The 18,528-nt window shown below is 41.4% G+C and overlaps 1 protein-coding gene across 3 annotated transcripts in view; it reads left to right on the forward strand.

Annotated features, from left to right (window-relative positions):
- The window catches only part of Opcml (opioid binding protein/cell adhesion molecule like), a 1,140,610-nt gene that overhangs the window by 1,001,704 nt on the left and 120,378 nt on the right, over positions 1-18,528 (forward strand). For all 3 annotated transcript variants that reach the window (XM_041656990.1, XM_041656987.1, XM_041656989.1), the window contains one exon: positions 16,987-17,112. In XM_041656990.1, coding sequence (XP_041512924.1) covers positions 16,987-17,112 — 126 coding nt within the window. The remainder of the gene's footprint in view (positions 1-16,986; positions 17,113-18,528) is intronic.

Consider the following 18,528-nt stretch of genomic DNA (forward strand, 5'->3'; position numbering starts at 1 on the left):
TATCACTTGGGGAATCATCTGGACTGAGATAGTCCATTTGTACTGAAGACAATTTTCGCAGCAGCTTTTCTGAGTAAAATGAGACATGCTGGTGGTGGGAGCCTCCCCCGCCCCTCCATCTCCCGCCTGGGTGCTGGCCTACTGTGTGCCAAAGGTATTAATTGATGGAGTTAAGAAGTAAGGACACTAGTTGTCTTTCTGCACATATACCTGAAGGTGCAGAGAAAACAAAAGAGATTTTTTTTTTTTTTTTGGACAGCAACTCTCATTATCACAGAAAGAACTGAACTTGAAGTCTTTATTATAAATATCCGTGGCCCTTGATGGGGTGTGCTGATTGCACTTTATTAACCTTGCATCCTTTCCGAGCTACTGACGCTGGAGCCTCGAATACTTTTCAGTCACTTGCCTTCAACTTTAATGTATATTAAACATTTGGGTAATAACGTATTTCCAAAATGTTTAGCATAATGTTTTCTGATAAATTGTCTAAAACATTATAGAACACTTGTTGCTGAAAATGTTTTATGTTAAGAGCTCTGCATCATTGGGGTATGCTAAACATTCTGGTATAGACTCATGTTTGTCTTGCTTTTGGAGTGAATCGAAGGTGCAGTTTCTGGTGGGAGGGTGATGGGTAGGGAGACTGATCTTCCTCAGCAAAGGGCACAAAATGTTTCCTAGAAGCCCTCAGTGATACTAGAGTCTACACCACTGAGAGTCTCTCTCTCTCTCTCTCTCTCTCTCTCTCTCTGTCTCCCTCTCCCCCTTTTCCTCTCCACTTCTCACCCTCTCACTTCTCTCTCTTTTCTGTGCATTAATTGCTTTTTGCTGTGGCTTGAGATATTTATGGGTTAGGAGATTGCCAAGTTATTTATTAGATGGAGTATCTAGGGATAGACTAATATAAATCACTTAGGCTGGCATTGAATATAGCAGACACTCAGTAATTTAAAAAGCTTTAATAAAAATGCTAAAATATGAGACTTGTCTTTGGCTGTAATGAGACTCAGTTATCACGTTTTTATCAGCGGTATTCAGTCCTGGGCCTCTCCACCTTCTCTCGGTCTAAGACAATGCGAATGCAGTCTTCGTTCCCAGAATAAGCGAGGTTGTTGGACTTGAGAGAGCTTTTAAGTTTTTGGAGAGCGACTCCTTTAAGAGTTATGGATTTACTATCTATGTGGGTGCTAGTGACTGACTTTCTCACACTTAGAAAGTCAAGCAGGTTTAATTGCTTTAGGAACCCTATCTTCTGTGTGTCTGGAACCGCGCTGAACAGGAAGGGTTGAGGGTAGGATATAGGAGGTTAAATGTGATCCATAGAACATGTTCTATCGTCTTTGGGATCCAGAAAGTCACATTACTATGAAGGCCACACTCAATCCTGGCCACCACCCTGGATCAAAATTCCCTGGCTTTGAACTGCCTAACTCCCTGAGAACTCAATATGCAGTTTTTCTTGATTTTCCCTTCTTTAGTAGAATTCCTATAGTAGGGATCATTATCACTACAGCGTTTAAACTATATTTAACTTTGTCCCTACATTTATTCACAGCTGGGAGAATTTAAAAATGCATTTCTTATTTTTAAACTGTGTGGGGGGATGCAATGTACACGTGAGTGCAGGTGCACATGACGAGCATCAGATCCCTGAGATCCATAGTCACGGGACAGTGTACACCGCCCAACATGGTGCTGGGAAAGGAACTCAGGTCCTCTGTAGAAACAGCACATGCTCTACCCACTAAGTCATCCCTCTAGCCCCCTCAAAATAGAAAGATTTAAAATTGCTCACCCTCCTCAGACCACAACACACTCTGAAGAAGATATCTGGTGTCCAGGTTTTAAAGAGAGCTGTTTGTAAGCTTTCAGACCTGGTTCATCCACAGGCGATGAGAGTCTCTGTGTCTTCCAAGGAAATGACTTTCTCAGGCCTGGAACTTGATGACGTCACCTTGTGCACAGCAGTAAGGCACATGGATCTACTCTGGCCACACAGAGCATCTCGGAGAGAAGAGGGGAAGGGATTAAGGTATTATGGGAGAAAGAGCCCTGAGATTGATTCTTGATGGACATTGAAAGAATCAGGCTACATTCCCAGCTCAGTTGAAACATTCTTTGAAACTCAAAGTTGACATGCCGGTGACCATGGTGACCATAACTCAACAAGGACCTGCCACCCCCACCCTCAACCTTAGAAAGCTCTGGGGTAAACTGGGAGGGGTACAAAATAGGCAGGAGCTGGTTGATTCTCTATGTCATTAGGTACCAGGCAACAGGAATTCAGGAGAGGCTCAGCGAGGTAGAGGAGCCAGCCTTGTGGTTATGTGGCCTCCAAAAAGTATAGTCAGACATTTGTGGAGGCAGAGTTCTACAGAAGGCTTAAACAGGGTGAGAGCAGATAAAGAAATGCATTTCCAGCAATAGATTTGAAAGCAGTTGGCACGATAGGACATTAAAGTATTGTAAGAAAACACCTGCAGACTGTGAAAAGAAATCCAGAAGGCCGGAAGTCATTGAATGGAATGACGGCTCTTGAAGTGCTAGGCGTTGACATGCACAGACTGATTCTTTGTCCAGACACCCTGCTGGTACCACCTTCATCAGCTTCAAAACGCTTCAAGTCCAGCAGGGCCAGCACTGATGATGACTGTTGACATCAGGGGCTCTTCATAGCCTTCTGGAGCACAAGGGATGATGAATCCTAGTTGACCTCCTCAATCATTTTGTGATAGTCCCAGATAACTAACTAAGATATCACTTCAGCTTCTTATTTATGTCAGTCCCTGATCACGTAACCCGGGAGAACATTAGAGAGCTGGTATTTAGAGCCAGAGAATTACTGCCTACCAGTAAAGCAGGTGCCGCAGTAGTTGGTGCCCTTCGGGTCACTGAGGTAAGGTGACTTCTGCCCTCAGATCCATCAAGGGTACTCAGGAGCCCATGATGCTGTGCCCACACTGGACAGGTGTTTGTCAGACTGGACAGGACCCAGCAGACTGTTGAGCTGGCCTGACAAATGTGCCAGCGTTTGGCCAGAGCTGTGTGCAGCTGGCCTTACCGGTTAGGCCATGGGAGTACTTAGGCAGCCCCTCCCTGCCTGTTTCTTCATCAACACAAGATGCTAATGGGGCATCATGGAACTTTCCTGAGGCAGCAATGAGAGCTCTGCATGTGGGCCTCCTGATGCTTAGTTCTCCTTGAGAGTCCCTGGAGAGAGAGAAGTAGAGCCCGAAACACTGATGTTTGCCACAGGCTCCGTACAGGGAAACTGTATCATAGCTGCTTGCCTTTCATTCCTCATGATGGCCTGTGAGTTACCCATGGTCACCAGGCTGTTTTTTCAGCTTGCAAAACAGATGAAAGAAATTAAGAAAATACAAGGTCACACAGTGAGTAAGACTGGGTGAGAGAACAGGAAGAGGTTGCTGTGACCGGCTTTAAAAGGAAAGGTGAAAGGAGGAAGAGGGCCAAAACACATGCCGGGAGATGTGATGTACCCAGCATCCCTGGCGTGAGAGACTTGAATCAACAGAGGTCCCAGTCTGGTAGGCACCACATAATAAACACTTGACAGAATTGGGACTAAAACCGAAGTGTTTCTTTATTGGAAAAAAACTGAGGAGGGAGAACTGGGTTGTCCCTAGGTCTATTTTTGACTTGAAAATGCTGTGATATAAATTAAAACCTGTGATCCTAAGTATGAGTGTGGCCAGAACTCTTGGGGGCAGGGGAAGGGGCACGGACTGCAAGTGAGGGTTGGACAGAACAAAGGGAACCTCCCAGAGAGCAGCCATCTCCCTGCCCTGGGAAGAGCTGAGAACTGCCAGAAGGACTTCCACTGTGTATGGTTCCTCTGATCATGGCCAATTGCTTGAATTGTGCAAATTAAAATAGGAAATGTGTGTCTATAAATAACCTCGGTAAGAGACACCATGGAGACAACCAGTACAAATGAACTCAGTGGAGCGAGAGTAGGCTGTGATATCACCCCACCCTGAGCAAGTGTTCACGTATCTGTAACGCATAATCATTCGTTCAGATTCACTATCATTTCTCTCATCAAAATACCACTAAGAAAGAAAAACTGAATTCAGTTGGATCAGGTCTTATCCATTCCAGCATAAAATAAAACCATCTCACACCAGGACGTGAAGGAAGTCTGAGTTCACAGTCAGCCTGAACAACTGAATCACTAAATCTGGGCCTGCTTCTAAGAGCAAGGATGTGACCCCATGCAATTCAGCCCAGTTGCAGCTTGATGGATGCCTCTGTAGATCCTGAGAAGCTGGTCCCTAGAGACTTGCCTTTCACTTGCAGTTAATCTCAGCTTGTACTGAGAGAACTTCTTGGACACCAGGCATTGTATTACACGGTAATGGAGGAGCCTAGAGAGATGGCTCCACAGTTAAGAGCACTTATTCCTCTTTCAGAGTGCAAGTTTGGTTCCCAGCAGTATCAGTCAGCTCACATTGGCCTGTAACTCCATTTCTAGGAGATGAAACCCTGTCTGGCCTCTGTGCGCACCTGCTTGTTTGTGGTATATATAAACTAATTCAGGCATACACATCATCATCATCATCATCATCATCATCATCATCATCATCATCACCATCACCATCACCATCATTTATGCCCTGGCAATGCTTAAGCATGCCTGGACAGCCTGTTTATGACAGTCCTCTAGTTGTGCCTATCCTGGGCAGTCCTAGACGCTTGTGTTATTGTCATACCCAAGGTTCCACAGTCTTCCCTTATGCTCACTATCCAGCATGTTTTGGGCCTTCCTCTTTGCCTTATCCCATGCACTCCCCCAACCAGTGCTGTCTTTGGGTATCTGCCATCATTCTTTCTCATAACATGGCTGAAGTATCTTAAGTGTCATTGCCATATCCTGTAGTTTACTTCCTTGTGTACACGAGGAGGTTCCTTAATGTCATATTATAACATGGTTATCTCTCGATAGACCATTTATTTTTATCAGTCTGACTGTTAGACATGTTGTTGTCAAAGTTTGAATATGTTCTATTTATTTCCCTCTTTCCCTTAAGGATAGTATATCTGAATTGAGGTAACTGGGTTATGTGGAAACAGAGTGTGTGAGAAGCCACTATAGTCTAACTTTAAAGTCACACTGCCATTGGTTTCAAGGTATTTGCCAAAGCTTATCATTGCCTGTCTGTTATAATTATTCTGCTGTGTAAAGCTGTATCTCCTTCAGATTTTGGATTTACATTTTTCTGGTGAGAAACATTGCTAAGCATATTTTGATATGCATATCGGCCATTTTGAAATTTTCTTCAGCTAGAAATCTTGTGTGTATATTTTTGTTTTGCTGTTTGTACTTATCTTGTCATATTTATGAAATAATCAATGATCACAAAGAATTCTGCCTAAGCTTTTATCTAAGTCTCAACTTTTAAGTTCAATTCTTTCAATCATTTTGAGTTATGGTTATATATATATATATATATATATATATATATATATATATATATTGAAGCAGGATCCCAAATGCTTACTTTTTCACGTAGGTGTAAGTTATTTCCTTATCTTTTTCCTGGAAACCGCATTCTTTACTCATTGACATGTTTCCATATCTTGTTGACAATGACTAAACATTTACTTATATTTCTGGATTTTTACCTACATTTTCTTAATGTATTTGTTTATTCTTATGCTGATTTTAATAATTAGCATTTTATTAATGTATTAATGATTATAAAAACTACATATACATATCCATACATGAGTGTTTTACTCAAGAATAACAAAGTTTATTATTTTCTGTTGTTCCCAGTAGTTACGTCACTTGTAGATTGGGCTTGGCTCTTCTTGCTTTCTTCCTCCTTTTCCTCTTTCTTTTCTGCCTCCTGTTCTTTCTTCTCATATTTCTTCTCTTGAGACAGGGTTTTGTAAAATAGTTTAGACTGGCCTTTAACTCACTGTGTATCCCAGGGTGGCCTTGAACCGCCAGCAATCCTCCCTCCTCTGCTTCCTGAGGGCTGGACTTGTAAACAGGGAGCATCAAGGCTGCCTTTGCCGCCTTATAAAGTGTGCTTGTGATACTGCTGGAGGCTTGTGAGTCGAGTGTGAAACCAGAGAAAGCTTGAGCTGGGCATTCGTAATCCGGTTCCTTCATTTCAAAACCATCCAAAGCAAGCAAGCAACACAAATGCATGAACCCTTACACAGGCACACTCAGTTCTCAGTGGGTGCCCTAAGGGACTTGCAAAAGATTAGACAATCAAGGCTGAGAGACTAGAACCCAGTCCTTCATTTACTTCATATAGCGCAATGGTGTTTGTTACTGATTTTGATTGTTAGTAAATTGCTATACTATTTCATATGCAAAATGTTGCACAAGCTAAGCTAGCTTGAATACTACATTTTCCAATTTATTCTTGCCTCTTGTTTAGGAAATAAGCTGACTTATTAGGATGCAGAAAGGTAACCCCACAAGAATAAAACAAAGAATCCTTAAAAGCACTTTCTATATTATTTTTGTAAATTAGTTTTGAGTGTTTAAAACTATAATGGAAAGCGTTTCATATTTCTATTACCCTCACAAGATCTCTTAATATTTTGTTATTCCCTGAGCATCATAATAACATTAAAATGAAAATAGTAACAATGGCCATTTAAGGCAATTTGAAACCTTTCTCTCTAATCTAATATCCACAAACCTGCAAGGCAAATATTTTTATGCCCATTTTACAGTCCAGAAAGCTAAAAGTGGATAGCTTAAATGTGTGTCTTTTTCAAACATCAATCCAAAACAGAAGGAAACTGTATTCAAATGTTAGCGTCTAGGATTGCAAGTCAAGAGATGTTTTGTTTTTAACTATGGAGCTTAACTAAGACATTTGAGATTAAAATCCTGAGTGAGTAGAGAGTAGGGATGCTAGCAGATGGCCTCAGAAAGCCTCAGGGAACAGAACGTGTTATACATCACGAGTGGACCAGACTTCCCAACAGGGCACTTCGGGACAGTACAGAAGCTGGCCAGGTCTCAGTAACGGATGGAGACACAGGACAAGCCCAGACCCCATGCAGGACTGCAACTGTGGCTTCTCTGCTGGGCTAAAAACCAAACTCACCTTGAGGACTTTTAAACAACATGACTTTCTGTTGTGATCTTGTCCTGGTGCTCCTCTGTGAAAGCAAGGAAAGCTCCTCCCTGACTTCTCTCTGGCATGGGCACCCTTAGCGATAAGCAAGAATATGAGTAGGTCTCAGAGAGACCGCAAAAGGAGCATCGCTGTGCACTTGTCCATTGTGTGATGCCATCCAGAGGACTGCAGCCACACAGGCAGTTTTTAAAAACAAGGAAGCAATGGCCGGAACCTGGAGCTGTGGCTCTAGCCAGGGTGCCCCTGCATAGCATCATCTCAAGAGCTGGCCCCACCCAAGCTTTTGCAGTTCTCAGACTTCATACTCTACCCCGGTCAGCTCAGAGATGTCATCAGGATGAAATTAGTTATCAAAGCCATTGTGAGTGAAGGACTGCTTCCTGCTTTGCTAGGGATGGCAGACCGAGGCCTATCTAACAAGGCTGGCTAGGGAGAATTAACAGTCACTGTGGCACATTGCCCCTTTCTCGGTTGGCTCTCAACTGAGATGGACAGGATGCAGAGGCATGTTCACTCTTCCTTCTAGAAAGACTCCCTAGAGGACACGAGGAGACCTGAGGGTTGCTCTATGCACATGTATGAGGTCTTCCCTGTGTATTGGCTCAGTGAAAACTCAAGATGAAGGAGGAAGATGCTAACAGGCCTGCCTAGAGTACTTCCTGGCATAGCCAGAGTGGGTGTGTTTTAAATAAGACAACAACATGAGCTGAAATACCCACAGATGGGAACATATTATATTTATAACAACATTATTTGCAGAGATATCTTATACCTCCATTCTCTTATTTATGTTATTAAATACTATATAATTATAGTTATATAGATAACATTACAAAACTACACTTATTATGTGACTTATATACAATTTACTATATCACATTTATTAATTTACTTAGTTATTGAATACATTTAACTTAATTAAACATAAGTAAATCTTCCCTTGTCAGCAATGCAAGGCAAACTTGATGAATCAATCCTGACATAAAGTGAATGGGACTGAGATTTGGAAAATGATCAACAGGAATGGCTGGAGCTGTTTCTTTGTTTCCAAATGGCACCACCAACATCCACAGTGGGCACAGGAAAGAATAATCGCAGCTCACATTTAATGAGAGCTGGCATACTTCCAAGCACCGTGCTGGTGTGCTGTGTAAAGTCATGCTTACTTTTGCAACAACCTGGCTGGACACGTTTAGTCAACTTCGCTTTACAGGTGGCGAGCCATGATCCAGGAGAAGAGTGAGTGTTGGAGTGAATGTTGCCCAGGCATGGGGAGCTCCTGGACTCCAGAACCCTAGTGAGGGACACACAGCCTCTTATAACTGTATCTTCCCTATTATGACCATTATTTGGGTGTGGAGATAAAATATGCAGAAACACATGGGTCCATCCCTGTTGGCTTTGGTCAAAGGAAACCTTGCCTTCTTCAGGCAAGCCTTTTCCAACTCAAGCTTGCCCTATCACAAGAACACAATGATCTACAAAATGTAGACACTTATTTATGAGTTTTCGTTATGTGTTAAGCACAGTCCTAAGTACGGGTTCACTGTGCTTTATGAAGTTTATACTCAAAGTCCACCACATAAACAAACATGTATTGTCAATGAACACAAAAGCATGAAACTGTATCATACAGGGAATTGTGAATGTTAAGAAGATACTGTAACAAAAGGGCCTGAATTAGACAAGCCATTGGGGAAGAGCTGGAGTCATTAGCAAAGTCTCCATTAAAACTGATCCCAGAAGGAAACCTCATACCAGTAGAGTAAGGTCTTGAACATTTCAGAGAGAGCAAAGAACAAACGTCAGATCTCTAGCATAGGATACACTTGAAACATTTTATAAAAAATATTCAGCTTGAAAACCTATTCATCTACATATTATATTCTAAGAGAGGTACAGTCCGTGGCAGACGTGTTGTGTAACAGAAGCCCAAGGGTAGATGTAAGAGACCCTGGCCATAAAACAGTTCCCTTGCAAAGGCAAGTAGTATGGTAAAGAATGCTTTGGGAGGAAGAGAGAAACTCAGCTATCATAAAGTTAAATACTGAAGGATGTCTGGTTCTCGGCACAGAGACAGGGCTGTATTTTCTAGTCAAAGGGAAGAATGAGTAAAAAGGCAGAGAATGAGAGTGCCACAGCCCCAGAGACACACACTAGTGAGCAGGCTTTGGTTTCACCATGGACAGACTGACTAAAGCTGAGCAGGTAAATCATGCTAAGAACCTTGCACTGTGTGTGCTGGGTTTAAGGTTTAAGTGGTGTATATTGAAAGATTTGGGCTGAAACAAGGAAATCATAGTAGCTGTGGTGAGCAGATGCAGTTTGTTATATATAAGTAGAACATGACAAGACTTTTGTAAAGCTTCAAGCAACTGAAGATGAGATTGTCAGCTAAGTCATTGTTGGTGGGGTTGAAGATAAATGACCAGGTTCCAGAAGTCAGGTGAATTATCTAAAGCAGGTTGCCATGAAGTAGGTGCAGAGATTGGGTACATGCTTCCTGGCAAGCTGGAGCCCAGTGAAATGTCAGAAATCCACCTGTTCCCCAGGATACTTGATTGCAGTCTGTTAAACATTGTCTACAAATAATATTAACGCATAGACAGTTCAGGGCCACTACAGATGTGCTTTAAGAATTCTGCAATCCTGTGTGAATGTCCTGTTGTCATCCACTGTAACAGTTTCTTTCCTTCTTTCTTTTTGTTTATTTGTTTGTTTCTGAGACAAGGTTTCTCTCTGTGGCTCTGGAACTTGTCCTGAAACTCACTCTGTAGCTCAGATTAGACTTGAACTCACAGAGATCTGCCTGCCTCCGTCTTCTGAGTGCTGGGATTAAAGGGGTGTACCACCACTGCCCAGCTTCAGTGACTTTATTTATCATCGCCAGAAGCAACTTAAAGGGCAAGGGATTTATTTTGGCTCAAGCAAGTGGATCTAATGGGCTACATGTACTCCAGGGTAGCTGCAAGTACAGTCCAACCAAAAATCAAAAATATACAAAACCAAGAGATTTTTCTAAATGATGTTTCTGTAACTTGGCTATACAGCTCTTCAGTATGAACTTCGTAGATGACAACATTTTTGTCAGAATGTCAACAGGCTGGAATTGTTTGAACGGCACACTCCATCATAGAGAGGAAGACAAAATTGCTGGGACGGCTTGGTCCATGGTAGTAGAAAGGAAGAAGAGACCTCGTGATGGAGCAGGGGTGGGCTTTAGCCCACAAGACCTGCCTTCTTAATGGTCTATATCTGCTTACCAGTATTTATGTCCCAAAGGTTACATAACCTCCTGAAACAATGCCATCATCCCAAGACCAAATGTTCAAACACATGTGCCTATGGGAAAATTTTCACATTCACACCATAACACTAAAAATCCATGAAAATAAACCAGATCCCTGGTCCACCATCAAGGAAGACCAAGAGCGTCTATAGGTGGGACTTGAGAACATTCTATTTGTCATCCTTTAGTGAGAGTACACTGGCCTACCATTTTCTTTGTGCAGTCTGGGCATTTCAAGTTACAATTGCTATTCAGTTCTTTGTGTCTATTTGATCGTTTATTAATGACTAGAGTCATTTTTCAAAGATCTTTATTACCATGGAACATGGATCTGTTCTCTAAATGTGGGGGTGGGAGAATTTGAAAATATTCCAAGTGACTTTTTTATTATCTTTAAAAACTTATCATGGAAGCAAGGATAGAGTTTCACGATATTACTAAGATCAATTCAGATTAAAAATTATATTAGAAGTATTGAACAACCCCTTTGGCAAGCAGCATGCATGGTTTTGGAGCAGTAAGGACGGCTAAAATGGGCTCGGGTTGCCAATGGTTTGCAGCAAGCTGGAGAAGCTATCTTGTATAAGTTAGAAAAGTTGTTCACTGTAGAGAGGGCTGTGAGGACAGTGCCCAGAGAAGGATGCAGGGCAGGGAAAATTGAAAACCAAGGGTTGGTGGACATATTGTATTTGGAAAACTAATAATATTAAGCCAAAAGAAGACATAATATAAATCTATATAATCTAGGATAATTTACTGAACTCTTATGTCTCCATTCCTCATTTTATTCCAGTTATTTTTCAATTTTCAGGAGCCCATGAGACCATTCAAGAGTAAAGCCATTTGAACAAGTCATTAGACACAAATGTTGGCTACCAAGGGCTTCATAACTGAGACCCAAAAGGACTTTCTTCCTTCCAAATCACTTCACTTCCTGTCTTATTGAGTATCTATGTACTTGTAATGGAGTTTATCATTCTTCCTTTGAGAAAATGACAGAATCCTCCTGAGCTACTAGGAATGACAGATCGTGCCGCCTGGCAGTGTGGGAATGTCTGACTCGCCTTGACCATCCATTCCAGGAAGTTATCTCCTAATGAGTGACATTGACTAGTCACCCAGAGAATGCAGAAATCACACTACGTTAACACCCAATTTTCTTAGTCCCCCTTTCCCTGCTCTAGTTAAACTAGCACAAAAAACACCATGGCAGTAAAAATGGCACCTTGATACTGGATGCTGTGCCGGGAGTCCCAGCCCAAGGTATCATGGCTGTGACATATTAAGTCACTACACATGAATACAACTGTGCTTGCCCAGGAAGTGTCTGTATTCCTTCCAGAGAGACTCTGGGGTCTTCCTAAAGAGCCCATTAGATGGCCTAGCACTTTTCCCTAAAGCAGATATTATTCTGAGATATTTGGAAGCTACACCAAAGTTGTTTCTTTATAGGAATGAGAAAATACATATTGGTGTTTCTATGCCCAGACCTATTTTTTAACAAGCCAGAAAATTCTGAAAAACAGGTAGAACCATTTTCTCCAGAGTATACAGTACAGTTGGAAAGTGCAGTTCTTTTCTTTCTTTCTATGTGTATTTTGGTAAAATACGTGCACTGAAATTTCAGGGCAATTCCTAATGCAGAAATAACCCCCAATATGGCAGATTTATAAGCTAAGCAATTTTTATTTATTTGCTAATGTGGATTCCCTCAAGAGTTCAAATGTTCTGCTGGTTACTTATGGCTTCTCCTTGAAAAGTCTTCCCTGTAAGGTCTCAGCAGTGTGAAGCTACAGGCTGCAGGGTTGTCAGAATGGAACATAATTCTCCTCTGCCAATGATTTCGGTGCTTGGGAATCTACCAGCACTTCAGCTGTTTGTTTGATAATTAATAATTCATAATTAAGGTGGCAATACAAGTCAACATGACTGTAAACTGGGTGCCTCTTCTCTCTGTCATCTTTCTTCTGATTATGATGATCTGAAAGAAAAAAAATTGGGAAGGGAGCCTAAAGTTCTGGTTCCAAACTTTGCCTCCCTGAGCACTGGGATTCTGTTCAAACTGTGCTCTGAATCCTCCTCTCAAGAGGAATTCATCTCATGGCCTTGAGAGCCTCCTAGTCTAAGATGCAGGAGTCCCACCTTTTGTGATGCACTTGGTCCCTAGAGAAAGAGACAGGTTTCCATGGTAGCTGCAATGCTGCATGCTTTGTCATCTTCCCAAGGCAGGCTTGGATGAGAAGATACAGGGAAGATGGCTTAGTATTGGCGACAAGGGAAGGGGACAGCAGAAGGAAGGTGGCATTTGAGTGGTTCTCTGAAGATAAAGCAACCCTTTCCCAGAAAAGGATGAGGAAGGTGGAGGAACTGTAAAGTCTTCCGGGTACCTTGGCCCTGAGATGATCCAAGGGCATAGGGATCTGTTTGATGTAATCCCAGGCATGTGGTCTGCAGTGTGCTCTGTGAATGGTATCTGGGACTGTAGTCAGGCTGCCGAGGCTTCTTACACAGAGGGGTTAGTGTGTTAGCCCTGGAACCCCATGGAGAGCTGCAAGAGTCAGTAAAGGAGCACATTATCTCCTTTATTGCTACAACAGGTCCTTCTGTCTACATCGACAAGGTAGGTCAGATGGACTCAGAGGTGCTCAACAACCGATGACAACGTTCCAGGCAAGAATCTACTGTAGTTGTCTAGTGAGAATTCATGAAAAATCCAAGCAGAAACACTGATGAGAAGGGTTGAGGTGGAATCTAGGTATTTTCTATCCTGGGGTCTTTGTGAAGTTGGTAATTAAGGTAAAATGAAGAATCATCGTGTGCTTGAAGTGCCCGAGATCCATGGACATTGTCCAGGTACTAGAGAAGAAAACAGTTGCACAATGTTATTGTCCCTTTCATTGTAATCAGCCACAGCATTGTGGCTGCCATAGCAACCAATACATATTGAGTGCTTATTTTACATCAAACACTCTGATAAGACAGCACTTAAAGTCATGCAGCAAAGAGGTTAGTGCCTCCCAGTTCACAGGTGAGGCACCAAAGTTCAAACAGTAGAGAGCAAATTACTAATTAAGATCACACAGTAGGTGAGAAATTGCACCCCAGAGCCCTGCCTCTAACTGATTGAATAGCATGGTACTAAAAATAGTTCACTTTGTAGTACAGCTATGTCCTGGCTTACTGTGGGTCTTAAAATATTGTGGTTTAGTACAAAAGTGTTTCTCATATTGTAGAATTTTTGATATAAATTTTGATTTCAGATCTTTCCAAAGCTGGTGTTACATGGTATGCAATTCTTTCATGTGTTGGGCAGTGGTAGTGAACCATAGCTCCAGTTTAGTGATACAGTCAAGAAGGAAATCAAACCACCGATCCTCCATGTTGTGCGGGATTGCTAAATTTTGATGCTTTGTACATTTAATGCATTATGACCTTTCTGATATTTTCAACTTCTAATATGTTTATTGATCATAACCTCAACACGAACCAAGGAACATCCATACAACGAAAGGTGTCAGCAGTAATGGGGAGTTTAATGATTTATTTAAGGTCTCAAAGAGAATAAAATTAGTAGCAATCAAGAAAAAGATTCAGAGCTTTAAAGGATAAGTAAGATTTTGGAGATTAAGAAATGAGAAGAGTATGAAGATGGAATGGTAATGATGGAACAAAGGTGATAAATGGAATGAAGAAAAGAAGACAGGTGTGGGATCCCCGTCTATATGCTATGAATATTTTTTATTACCATTGTTTAATAAAAAAGTTACTTTGACCTATGGCAGGGCAGAATATAGGTGGGCAGAAAAGCTAAACTGAATACAGGGAGAAAGAAGGCAGAGTCGGGTAGACATAGTTGCCAAAGAAGAAAGATGCAGGAACCTCTTTAGTAAGCCACGGCCTCATGGCAATGCATAGATGAACAGAAATGGGTTAATTTAAGATATATGAGCTAGCTAGAAATATGCCTGAGCCATCAGCCAAACACTGTTGTAATTAATATAGTTCTGTGTGATTATTTGGGTCTGGGCAGTTGGGAACAAAAAGCAGTCTCTGTTTACAACAGGGTAGAAGTGGGCAGTATGGGAAAGGATAATTGAAAGGATAATTAACACTTAAGAACTTAAGACATTTGAAAATACCATATAGAACCCTACTACTTTAGAAGTTTCCAAAATATATACATATACAAGAGGAGTTTAAGTGGAATTATCCTGTAATAGCAAGACAGTACCTCTTTCAGACACCAATAGGCTGCCATATAAAAAGCCAAGTACCAGGTACAGGTTACCTCTTTTTGAGTTGTTGATCACTGAGGTCACAGACATTTCCTTCCATTAAAAAACAAAAAAACTACAGGTATTGCTGTTATTCTTGTTCTTGTTTATTCTCGAGAATTGCATGGTACAACCCTATTGCTGAAGATACGGCATGTCTAGGTCACAGACCATAGAGCAATCAAGCTAATACTCATCTGGAAGTTTCATCCCTCCCTGCTAGTTTTCATAGTGCTAGAAGTCTCTATTGTCAATACCAATGGAGGAGAGTACTCTTACCCCATTGAGAACCCTGTGAGCTACAGGATGAGAACCCTGTAAGCTACAGTAACTAGCAATATATGCCCTGGTGCAACAGTTGCACAAAAGTTTTGGGAGCAACTGACCACATTCTGATTGTGTTTGAAGCCTGAACCACAAGTAGAATTCATTCCTAGTACTGTTTGTTAGCTGGGGGAAAATGTTTGTTGCGGTTAGGTCATAGGGAGTAGAGGAGAGACCATAATACTATTATTCTACTAAATGGGCATAGTGTTAAACTTGTTCCTAAGTTCTTATCTTGATATCCATAGATTAGTGGATCTCTCAGCACTCATTAGAGGAGTTTGTTTGAGCAGTAGATAATTAACATAGTAGTAAGCATAGAGACCCACAACTGATGAATATGCAGAGAATACGAGACTCTGGGGTGCTCAGCTCTAAGTGCGATATTTATGTCCTAACCGTCTCCCAAGGCTCGGGTATCAGCATAAAAGAGAAAGTGAATATGCTGTAAGAGCCAAAGGCAGTGAATGACTATAGGCAAAGTTTCCCATAACAATTGGACACATGTACATCTCAACTGAAAGCCGCTGAAGTCCTCCCATGGGTTGAGAAGATATTGGCAACTGGTAGCTGCTAAGAGAGAGAGAATAGATTGAAGGAGGTAGCCCCTAAGTGTTGTAATAGGAGCAGCGGGGCTTTGTCCCCGGCACCCAGGCGCCCGCACAGCTAGCTTATGCCCCGAAATAATTACATGGAAACTGTATTCTTTTAAACACTGCCTGGCCCATTAGTTCCAGCCTCATATTGGCTAGCTCTTACCTATTGATCTAACCCATTTCTAATAATCTGTGTAGCCCACGAGGTGGCTTACCAGGGAAGATCTTAACCTGCAGCTGTGTCGGGTGGGAGAATCATGGCGACTGCCCAACTCGGCTTCTTTCTCCCAGCATTCTGTTCTGTCTACTCCGCCTATCTAAATTCTACCCTATCAGAGGGTCAAGCAGTTTTTTTTATTAATTAACCAATGAAAGCAACAGATAAGATACAAGACCCACCTCCATCACCTAAGTTGCTACCCATGCTCCAGCAGATAATTCTATACCCATCTATGGACAGCACTAGACAGACTCAGTAGGTTTTACAAAGACAGAAAGAGAGAACACCTAGTGAAGTTAGAGTAGTGGGGGAGTAGGAAAGAAATTAGAGAGAAGTGAGTGGGGTGTATGTTTGCTCAAAACACATTAAATGCATGTCTGAAGTTCTCAACCCAAAGGATAAACAATTAGCAAAATTTGAATAGGGCCTGAAGGTTAGACGGAGCAATGGAAACTTTTTATTTTATAAATATTTTTTGTTTGTATGTACTCCATGCTCAATTATTCAATTTTAGTCTTAGTATCCTGCACATTTTCCAATATTTCACTAAAAGTTCTGTCCATTTGTTAAAATGGATTTGTGTAGACTCAAAATAAACAACCACTGAACACCAATAATAAAATAAGATGTAGAAAAAAGTTGAAAAGAAATCTGGGAAGAAATACTTTGTTTAACTTCAAAGCTTTAGAGAGGGTCTGAATGTTTTGGACATGGTGAGTAGCCAATGTGCTTGGCTTTTGAAGTGAGGTATTGGGTATAAGCTGTGACTGGGAACCTATTGTCATCTGTATAAACAAGAAAGGAGCCTGTGGATAGAGAAGGACTCTTGCAGGTCCTTGTGATTTATCTCTTACTTTGCGTCTAATGAATAAGTAGTTATATCCTTGTCTTCAGATCTTCTGCCAATGCCACTACCATACCTGCACCTACTAGCTACCTCAACAGGGCACAACAATGAGCTTTTCTATTATGCACGTTCTGTGAATGGTGTCATTGGCCAGATCTTTGCCAAGATGAGCAAAGTAGGATTAAAATGATACTCGTGGTACAAACACATAACATGGTAAATGAATATTTATAGGCTGAAAACTCTTTTAAGTGCAAGGATTCATTCTCAGTGTGTTTTCACTCTTCTATTTCCTTATAGTTCCTCCCCAGATAATGAACATCTCTTCAGACATCACAGTGAACGAAGGAAGCAGTGTGACTCTGTTATGTCTTGCGATTGGCAGACCAGAACCAACGGTAACATGGAGACACCTGTCAGTCAAGGGTAAGGTATTTACTATGCGAAAGTTTGGAGAGTGTATATTAAAGGCCTGCTTGGCTCTCATGCAAAGGAAACATCAACAACCAGAAAGTAACCGTGTATGTGAATGCAGCTATGTGGCTTCTCTAAAGCAACCCATTCTATGTATCTGCTGCTGAGTACCACGTTCCAGGAAGAGAATCTGGAGACGAAACTTACTGAGATTATTTTCTCAGTCCTTTCCATGACTTAGAAAGCCTTTGACTCCAAACTGAAAGGAGGGGTGGATGAGTAGCTTTCGTTGATGACAGTAACTTGTGCGGAGATGGGTATGGAAGGTGATATTGATCTCATGCCCTTGCGAACTTTGGCATTGTTCTACATGAAGTAGCTTCAATATTTTCAGGACAGGTATGCAGAACCATACATGTTGGATCTGAACACACAGAGTTCACCCTGCAAGGAAGAAGGGCAGTAGAAGTAGGGGATTACCCCAGGCATAACTTTACTGGCTACCTAGTAATTGGTATTAAAACATCAGTCGCCATCATCTCTGACTTAGTAGGAAGGAAATCAAAAGGACATGAGTCCTTGCCTCCTTGGAAATAAAACTTGCGCTCCAACCTGAGCTTTCAAGGATGGGCACAGAGCCATCTGATATATTACACTGTTGCCAGAAACTATGATTTATTCTAAAGAATATCCAAGAATGAAGTGCTCCCTCAGGCATTGGAAAACCTAAACGTGAAACCAGTGACTAGGAGAATACACATATGCCTGCGTGTAATGTAAAAATAATGTACATCTAAAAGAAAGCAGGGAAGTAAATCTTCATAACCTTGAGAAAGGCAGAGATCCCTAGAACACAAAAAGCTCTCTCTGAGAAGGAAACAAAAAGGACAGACTTGCTTGAGTTTCCCAGGGCTGTCTTAGCCAAGTGTGAAAAACTTCATGACTTAAATGGAAATGTATTTCTTCATGCTGTTGGAGACGGTGTGTCAAAGGTCAAGGTGTGGCCAGGCTGATTCCTTTCCTTGACTGATTCCTTCCACCCATTTTTTTTTCTAGCTTCTGGTGACTTCCATCAGTCTTGGATACAACTTGTTTGTAAATGTGTCACTGTGATTTCTGCCTTCATCCTCAGTAGCATTCTCCTTATGAGCGAGAGGAAACTATCCATTTCTCTAAGGGAATAAGCCATATCTTTTAGGGATCATAGCAACTACCTCTTCTTGTCTGTTTGTTACTTGATTGCCTCTATAAAGACCCTACTTCCATTAAAATGTCTTTAGAAATCAATGAAAAGTCAATCTCTGATTAAAAATTATACTTATTTCTGACAAAAATGACATCAACTATATGAGTATTTATAGCATATAACTCTAAACGCCCACCTAAAAATGATCCAAATTGACATATGAAAAAAACGAAGCACATGAA

The sequence above is a fragment of the Microtus oregoni genome, unplaced genomic scaffold (assembly GCF_018167655.1).
Source record: "Microtus oregoni isolate MIOR12 unplaced genomic scaffold, Mior012 000008F_ref0000371, whole genome shotgun sequence".
Classification (NCBI taxonomy): Eukaryota; Metazoa; Chordata; class Mammalia; order Rodentia; family Cricetidae; genus Microtus; species Microtus oregoni.